The sequence below is a fragment of the Dendrobium catenatum genome, unplaced genomic scaffold, assembly GCF_001605985.2.
Source record: "Dendrobium catenatum unplaced genomic scaffold, ASM160598v2 fragScaff_scaffold_601, whole genome shotgun sequence".
NCBI lineage: Eukaryota > Viridiplantae > Streptophyta > Magnoliopsida > Asparagales > Orchidaceae > Dendrobium > Dendrobium catenatum.
In genome coordinates, this window is record NW_021319063.1 from 733,303 (window position 1) to 742,974 (window position 9,672).

Here is a 9,672-nt window from a genome sequence, read left to right on the forward strand (position 1 = left end):
TGCCCTCTTGTGTCTGTCCTACCTTGGATTGATAGTTAGAAGGGCTTTGTTGGCGATGAAAGCATTGCCCTCTTGTGCCGGTCCTTCTTTGAATTGGTAGCAAACATGACAAACAATTCTAATGGTAGCAATCAAAAGAGAACTTTGGATATAGCATCAAAAATATCTTTTTCCAATAATTTTGAGAATGTCTCTGAGAAAAATATTCTGAGAAAAATATTCTGATTTTATTCTTTCAAGTATTTTGACATATCATCTTATCAAAAACTATTATTATTATTATTATTATTATTGTTGTTGTTGTTTTCTTTTCAGGTGGAGGATTATCGGATGCCTACAAAATTATTTCTTCTACTCATGATGGTAACAGGAGGAGATCTAATAATGTTGCATCCATCATCAATACTGTTTTAAAATTATAATTTTATTAGATTAAGCTTTCTGCTTCCAGAGTGAACATGCCCATTTGGTCTGTGATGGCATCAATGAAGAAATCTTAGCTCTGCTAAATGTCCATTTGGTTGCTTGAAGTTTAAAAAAAATGTAAGATAATGAGTTTGATATATTTTAAAATAATGTTATTTAAGTCCTGATTTTTTTTTTTTTTTAAATTCTCTCAAATATTGGGAGTTCATTTTTTTTTATATATAAGATGAATGAAAATAAAATTATTATTTATGAAAATTTATATTTTACTTGCTTAAAATTCGATGAGCCCTTTAAAATTTTATATTGCTTGATAAAAATAATATATTTATGTCATATTAGCTTCTTCTCTATGCTTGTGAAATTAACCAAAAGAAAATAGATGACATGAAAATCATTTCAATTTCAAAGTTGGTGAGAGCGCCAGCTGAGATAACGACTCATGCCAATCATAAACTAGACGGCCTGAGGACATTCAAAATCGTTGATCTTGTCCTATTGTTTTGGCGATGAATCTTATCCAATTGATGTGCGAGCGAAAAATTATTCTTTGTGGACACCGAACATCGTTCGGAGACCAATCAGAATAATCCATGTCAGTACTGCTTAGTAAAGCTCGGTACCACGGCTCGGTATCGTGCACAATATTGCTGATGTGACTCATTCTGATTAATCTTTAAATGTAGAGCTAAGTTCGCATCAGCACAAAATATTTCTCCAAAAAATTTAACGCGATTCAGATGGTTCCAATGGTAACGAAAACTTCGGTAGAGGTGGAAGCTATCGACATTGATTGTAAAGGCGTACACCTTATCAATGTATGATACTAAAAAGAATATCACACATAGTGATGCGTGCTGGCGAGGCTGCATTTTTTTAAACTAGTTTTGTAGACGTTTGAAGATTCATCCATTAACGTAATGTATAGTCATATCCAAATGAACATGAATGTATGGGTGGAAAAAAATTGGCATATTTAGGGCCACTAAGAAGCATAAGTTGATCTTCTTGATGGTTATTTTTCCTCTATAGCTCGATAAGGCTTGCGAGCTCATAAATAAGTCGAACTCGAGCCAACTTGGCTCACTTACACTCCTACCAATAGTCACCCAACTATACGTAGAACTTTTTTTTAAACTATACGTAGCATGCTACAACTAAATTCAATAAATGGCATAACTCTACAAACTTGGATGGTCTTTGATAAGTATAAATTATGTATTATTTAATATATTTTGTTTTCAGTGTAAATGTGTTATTTTTGTTTATTTTGTGCAGAAAAAGCTCAAAAAATGACATAAAATACTAAAGAAATCACAACATCACAACATAGGAAGAAACGCCGTCAGAGTACCACATTTAACACCATGAGGGGCCATATTTTGGACATAGTAGCATTATGTTTTTTATTTCATGCGCTATGGCAGCGACACACCCAGCTCCATAGTGTTGCCAGCATCGCTACATAAAAAACTCAATTTGCCAGTGCAAAGTTCTCAAGAATTATAATGCCACTATGCCACAATTTCTCATGCTTTCATGTCAATTTTTCTAATCGGGCACCGCAACGCTCGATCGTCAATAGCGTCGCGACATTGCAGTTGTAACTTTCAAGGCCCATGTTGTTCTAGTGAAAGGTCACGCCTATTCACTAAGCAAGCGTTCCACGCCATCAAGTGCCGCGATGGGCATAAAATTCAGAGCGGGTCGCTAGTTCATTTTAAGGAAATTGCGACGTCAATCTTTCAGGCACCGCAGTGCTAATGCCTTTTTGTGTGTTCCTATAAATAGGTATTATATTTTATTTATAGCGGAGTTCAGTCACCAGTGTAAATTCATTACTTTTTTAATGTACTTCCTTAGTCCCTTCTTAGAGTAAAATTTATGTGAGGCTAGAGAAGTACAAGATACAATCCGTTGAAGTATTTAACTTGAATTTATTGAAGCAACGTACCTTATAAGTAAAGAAAGAAGAAGTGTAAATTAAGGAGATACATTGATCATTTATGTTGATATCACTCTCTTACATTTTCATTCTATTATGAATTTAATGAAAATGTGTTTACTTGTCATTTATTTTATCTTTGGCTAAATTACTTACTTTAAATTGATGATACAAAGAGCATGTTAAGTACTAATGAAGGCTATTATTGTTTAAATGTCTAATGATATTTTCATTATTATCCTATTTTTTATTTAATGCACATAATGATCATATGTATATTTAAAATATAGTGTGTCGTATAGCCTCAAAGGTGGAATATAAGAATTACTAGGAGTATTGAAATAAAATATTAGTATGCTTAGAAATAGAATGTTAAATATTAAAGACTTTTAAGGAAATATTATAACTGTTGGAGGTCATCAAATATTCTTTTCACCCTTATAAGCTCGATAAAGGTCTAGGGATGTATATGCTCTGTATCACATTATCATGAAGAGTCTAATTTAGAACAAATACAAAATTTGCTTTAGTCAATCCCAAACATTTTTATTAAATATGGTATCCACTTTTTTTTGCGTACTATTTTATTCAGTGATAAAAACTTCAAAAACATAATTTTTATTTTAGTAGGATAATTCATGTAATTAGAGTTATCAATAATATTTTCCTGTAAGTAAGCATAACTTTTCCTCGTGGGTTCAACACTCTACTCTATCATTTTATTACTTGATTTAATACATATATTTGCATATATTAAGAGAGGTTTTATTATTCATATATCAAAGAAAATATAAGCATCATTTAAGATTGATAAAATACACAATTTTATATCATTCAAAAGTTCACTCCACAACTCCCATATATTGTCCTAGAATTAAATTTGGAAGAATTATATATTTATCATTTTAAGAATATATCAAAGCTTCTATAAATCATCAATATAAATAATAAACATCGAAAGTAACTAAAATCATATTCTTCAAGATATTTTACTATTTATTCACCCAAAATATCATTTAAAATAATCAGGAGATCACTATAATTACTAATTTATCATAACGTCCTAACAATAAAAAAATAAAAGTAAAATATAAAAAAAAAATTAAAGAAAACTTGAGAATATTTGTCAACTTCACTACAATTGGTCATGACCTCTTCCTTGACATGAAATCATTAAAATTCACATAATGAACTTAAAAGCTAGTGGTAATCTAAAACTCTCTAAAGCTTTCAATACAAGCACTAAATAATCAATATGAAATGCGCAATCTAATATAATTTTTGGTGACTCATCACATATAATAGTTATAATATTAATCATATTAGTAAATGTGATTATTATTTTTTATTAAATTAGCTATTGAGTAATGCTAATTGTTAAGCACGCTTCTCTCAAATAGTAGATGTTTCCTCAGTCTTCCATCCACCCTCGGCTGTACAGAGGGCGGTTCATTGCTCCATCTTTAAACTCCACGTGGCGGTTTAAATCAGCAGCCGGCCACCGTACTGCTGACGTCAAGTATTGATAAGGCCAAATCCTACCTCCTGATTCCTTGTCAACCGTAAATGCGAACCTAACCGTTCAAGAAGATTTTTATTTTTTATTTTTTATTTTTTTTCGAGCTGTAAAAATTTTATAAATTATTATTAAAATCTTAAAATTAAATCAATGAACAGAAAATTTATGTTCCTGCCCACAACATTTTTTTTTAAATATCCGGAAAAAAATTACTGCAGCGTACGACGCGTGGCGTTGACAGTTAGCATGCCACGTGGCGTGAGGTGCGCGTGTTGACGAGGTGGAGATGTATTAAGTATTGAAAGTTCACAGACTCGCTATTGCTGTTTTTGACCAAAGGGGAGTTCACCAACCTTCTATTTCATTGCTTTGTTAGTTTTTAATGTGCTGTTATTCTTCATTCACCGCTTTCCGCACCCACGACTGCCACATCATTATTAATATGACACGTGGCGTTCATTCAAACAGTCACATCCCGTGTTGCACGGGAAGAAGTGCTGAACGTGTAAGATCAACCTGTGGGTTTCTGTTCGATTTCAGTTACAAAAATCATCTAAAATTTTGATTTATTAGATTAATTAAAAAACTGCTACGTAAATTTGGGTGATTTCCGAATTAAAAAAAATTGCTCAATTTAAAAACTTTATTGCTATTTTATTGATTAATTATTATTATATTATTATTATTGCACCACGTCACCGTAATCGTCAGTTTCCCATCACTCCACTTCTCTTCGGTAAATCTCTCATTGTTTTTAAAAGCTCAGACGCCTCCTGTCCTTCTTCAATCTCCTTCAGCCAACTCTCACACGAAACCACTCACTTCTTCATCTCTCTCTCTCTCTCATCGATGGTCACAGAAGCCATGGAATCACCTGAATACAAAGTCTCTCCCCTGCCGACGTCGCCGTCTTCTTCAAATTCCAGCTCCGACGAACCCAAATTCCCCTTACTCCAAACCAAAAGAAAACTAAAGCGTTCAAATCTCATCCCCCAACCCCCCTCCGAAGAAGAAAACCTCGCTCTATGCCTCCTCATGCTCTCCGGCTCCCAATCCCCACCTCAAATTCTCTCCCACAAATGCTCTCTCTGTGGCAAATCTTTCCCATCCTACCAAGCCCTTGGCGGCCACAAAACTAGCCACCGAAAATCCACCCCCGCCACCGCCACCGAAGACCGTCCTTCCGCCGGCTCCCCTTCCGCCTCCGCAATGTCCGGCGGTGGGCGGGTCCACCAATGCTCAATTTGCCAAAAAACGTTCCCAACCGGTCAAGCTCTTGGAGGACACAAGCGGTGTCACTATGACGGCACCATCGGAAGCGCCGCCGGCTCCGGCCACCGTGGATTTGATTTGAATCTGCCGCCCGTGCCGGAAATAGGACTTGAACTTGGGGGCAGATGTAATTGGATTTCGGAGGAAGAAGCAGAAGTTCAGAGTCCGATTTCGGTCAAGAAGCCACGATTCTTCCTCGCAGCGTAGCCGGAAATTGAGAACTGGATTCCATCTCTTTGACTAACTTAGTCGGCGTGTACGCTTCGGCCTGGCCGACTTTGACATTTTTCTCTCTTTTTTTTTTCCTTCTAACGTCATAAGTTAGGTCTACAGGAATTAATACATAGGGTATGCATCCACTAACAGGTAAATCGCTCATGACTCATTCTAACCGTTTATTTATCCTTAAATATTTTATTTAATTCAAAATCTAAAATAAAATTTCAAAATTATTTCGAAATTTTATTTTTAAATTTTGAATAAGACAGCAACTGCTCTTCCACAATCATCAAAATGTTATTTTTTTATGTACACAGAATTATTAATTTTTTTTAGAAATATTAATCTGTTGATTTATTCTCTCTGCCTGCATTGTGAACAATTCATTAAATCTGTGATATCTTTTGATTTTATTCTGCAAATAATTTGGATCCTCTTTTGGATTCATTTAGGATAATTTTTTATTGTTTTTAAAATAATTTTTTTACACAAAGTTTAATTTTTTTATAAAAAACTACTTTAAAAAGTAAGAAATCAGTCCCAAATGAAGTCTTAGGCTTCGTTTGGTATAACTTTCGTACTGCATTTTAAAATGAATTATAGTACAAAAATTTAAGAAGTCGTTTTAGAAAGCAAGAAGAAAGTCATCCCAAACAGAAAATTATTGTGTGTGGTGTCAGCTCACGACCGGAGATCAATCCGGATGCGCTACATCACCTAATACGTTAATCTCTCATCCCAAACGAAGCTTAGACTAAAAAATTTTATTGAATGAGATGGAGAGAAATAACGGTTCTTCGGTGTTTCCTTATATGAAAAATCAAAGCGGGCAGACTAATGGATACGCCAGACGTGTGTCCGCAGCCCTGCACTGTGCAATTTCCTCTTCACACGCAATGAAGAGCTTGAATCAAGGCTAAGAAATTACTAAATCTGCAAAGAAGGTTTCCAATCTTTAATATGAACGGTACAATTTTCAACCTTTAATTTTCATTTAAACCCTAATTAGTGACACTTATAACACCCTAACGATCAACTTTAATAGTATTAATTTTAAAGAATAAATGGAAAATTATAAAATATGTTATTTAAATTTGTGATCTTGGAAAAACAAAATTAGCTATTAAGTATAATTATAATATTAATCTTAGAATTTATTTGGGATGATTATAGATTTTGTAAAAGCAATTATGAAGTTGTTCTAAGGAAAATTAAAATTTTAAAAGATGACGTACATATTATGAATGTGTTCTTTTTAAGAAAAAAATCAAGCAATTGCTTTTTGTTGCCACATATTAGCAACTCTAATTGTGAAAAGTAAATTTTTAGCGCAAAAAATTTCTAGAATATAACGAGAAAATACAAGAAAAAGAGTATTTATGAAAAAGAGTATTTATGATTGAAAAAACAAAAAAAAATTATTCCAACGAACATTTAGGCTTCGTTTGAGATGGCTTTCTTGTTGGTTCTTAAAACAGCTAAAATTTTTGAAAAAAAAAAAATTGCTTAAAATTTTTGAACTAGAAAGCTGCTTTATGAAGCAGTAAGAAAGTCATCCCAAATGAAACCTTAGTTATTTTAATAATAAATAAATTTAAGTTATTAAAAAATGTTGCATTTATATAATATTTTTAATAAATTTATATATTGGCATTTTTTATTTGAGATTATTGAAGTCAATTTTAGATAAAGTTTTTAACATTTTTATCAGGCATGACTAATTTATGATCTCTGCCTTGTCATTTGAGCCTCATTTAGGTCTATTTAAGTCATTATAAAATACTCAATGTAGATTATTTGTTAATTGAATCATATTTATTTAGCATTGAAATAGCGGCAGGTGGGAACTACAGTTATCTCGGGAGGAGTTGCCGTGGGAATTAGGTTGTGCCCTTGTGGGCTACGTGCTGAAGCACAGAGAATTTATGTGCCAATCATTATATATTTTTTTTATTTCTAGTAATTAAAAAAATTATTAGAATAGATCAAATTTCCATTCTAAATTTATTTGAAGTTATATAAGAAGCTTTTTGTGCTCCAGTCTTAGATGATTAAACCATCAAATTCGGTTCAAAATAAATTGGAGAATTCTAGTAGGTTAAATTTGAGGCTCAACCTGTCCCACCAAAAAAGAAAAAATATTGCAGTTGCGGGCAAGAATATACGTTACAATAGAGTAAAAGAATAAAACGACTTAGCAATATATGTATATCCGGCACACCAATAGATAATTGAGAGATAGAAACACCATAAGCTTTTTTACGTGGAAAATCAGGAAAGGGAAAAACCATGGGGCCTGACCCTGATGAAAAAATTCCACTAAAGTTGAATGAATTGCAAAGCTTGATTCGCATCTTTATTTGAAGATGAAAGTATTACAGTAAATTGGTGATTTTGTCACATAAAATTACTCTTAACATTCTAACTCTAAAAATGACTAGAGATTTTGTCACCTATATAGGTTAAAAAAAAACTTACAGATGTTCATGTTTCAAATAACCTTTGAATCAACGAAGCGTCCGCTCAGAGTTTTTTTTTTTTTTTTAATTTCTTTGATTATTAGATCTTTGGTCAAGTATAATTTGGTTCATCACGAATTGGTTCTAGAACCTTGTCATGAACTCATGATAATATGAATGTGGTGAATATGGGTTTGTGTGATGTTAACATGATGGTTGATGTCAAATTAGCTCTATCAGATGTTGCTTCACTTATCGCAATTGAGAAGGCTCTGATGGATGTTCTTAATGGTTTGTCTCATGATAGATTGTATGACTCCTCTAATAGAGTGGTTGTTTCCTTTGATAAATCTCACTTGGCTTCTTTGGAACCGACTTTGTCTGCTAATGTTATGGTTACAAATGAGAGTTTGACTCTTATTGATGTTCCAGTTTCTCTCATTTTTTATGATGTTTTGAAAGCCCAATTGGCGTTAAATGTGATGGATTATTGTGTGGCCCAATGTGATTGGTTTGATGAGTTTCCTTCCTCCTCTTGTGGTGTGGAGGATTTTTTATGGGCTTGAGTTTCAAGCGAGGTATTACTTGAATGTTGGTCACATAGTTGACAATGCCTTTTCCCATGGGTGTGGTAAAGTGACGTAGGCAGAATTCTAAAAAGAAGTAATTCTTGTTGGACTGTGTTGGTTTAGTTTGGGTATTTTGGTTTGAAGGCTTGGCTGTTGGTTGTGGTTGCTTTTCTACTGTGTTGTTTGGGGTTGGGTTGACTATGGTGTTGGATTGGGAGTCGGGTGGGGTTTTTATTTTCTTGCGGTGTTGGTTGGCTTCGTCTCTGTTGGTGGTTGAGTTTATGTTGGTCTCCTCTTTTGCATTTTCTATTATGCCTCTTTCTGCAGGTTGATGTCTTGTTGTATCTCTTATGCTGTTGACATTGGTTGCTTCCTGTTCACCGCTCATGGGTGGCTCTCTATGTGATCCTGGCTGTTGCAATTTTTTGTCTTTTCTTTTATTTGATTTTGTATTTAGATTAAATATGATGCTCTTAAACTTTGCTTTAAATGATGCATTTTAGGAGGCTTTGGATTCATAAAAGACTTGTATCATTATTTTGAATTAACGCATATGCCCCGACGGTGGGTTTTATAAAAAAAAAATGTGGTCCGGGCCCCCGATTTGGACCCATTTGGGCTTGGGTCGGACCAATTTCGGTGTTATTCGGTTCGTCCCTTTGAGATGTTTGATTTGATTGTAAGTCTCCTAAAAAAATTCCAATTTGAATATGCCTCGAGATTCGTGCTCGATCAAGGCAATTTTTTAGGACGTATCAAGAAGATTAGTAAATAGCTTACAACAAGATTTTAAAAGAAAGCTGCGTAGAAATTACAACATCATAAATAAAAAAAATGGAAATATAATGACTAAATTAATTGCTTGTTAGCCATTACTTCAAAGGATTAATTACAGGTTGTTTGGTTCATTGAAACTCGGAATTTGGTCAATTATTTATAAGATTCTATTAGGATCGTAGCTTGCTTGAGGGAAACCATTAATCATATATGCTTACGCACTGATCATCTTATTCCTTACAGAACATGTAGATCGATTTTCTTTCAAGACAGAAGAACGTGCTTGATTTCTTCATTAAAACTTCATAATAAATTTCAGATATTAAATTCGTATCATGTCATTTATAATATTATCTGAATTAAGTTAGTTGGCCAGCACTATAAGAATATGAAGCTGATAAGCTTATAAAAATTAGTAAAACAGAGTTTGTTTGGGGATACGGTCCAAAGGCCAACGAGAATGTGCTACGTCACCCAGTACCCAAC

General features: G+C 33.6%; 1 protein-coding gene across 1 annotated transcript; it reads left to right on the forward strand.

The window, feature by feature from the left end:
- Positions 1 to 4,701: 4,701 nt before the first annotated feature.
- Positions 4,702 to 5,658, forward strand: LOC110116317 (zinc finger protein 1). The gene has a single exon (XM_020849852.2). The coding sequence runs from the start codon at positions 4,740 to 4,742 to the stop codon at positions 5,367 to 5,369; it is 630 nt and encodes a 209-aa protein (XP_020705511.1). The 5' UTR covers positions 4,702 to 4,739; the 3' UTR covers positions 5,370 to 5,658.
- The last annotated feature ends 4,014 nt before the right edge of the window (positions 5,659 to 9,672 follow it).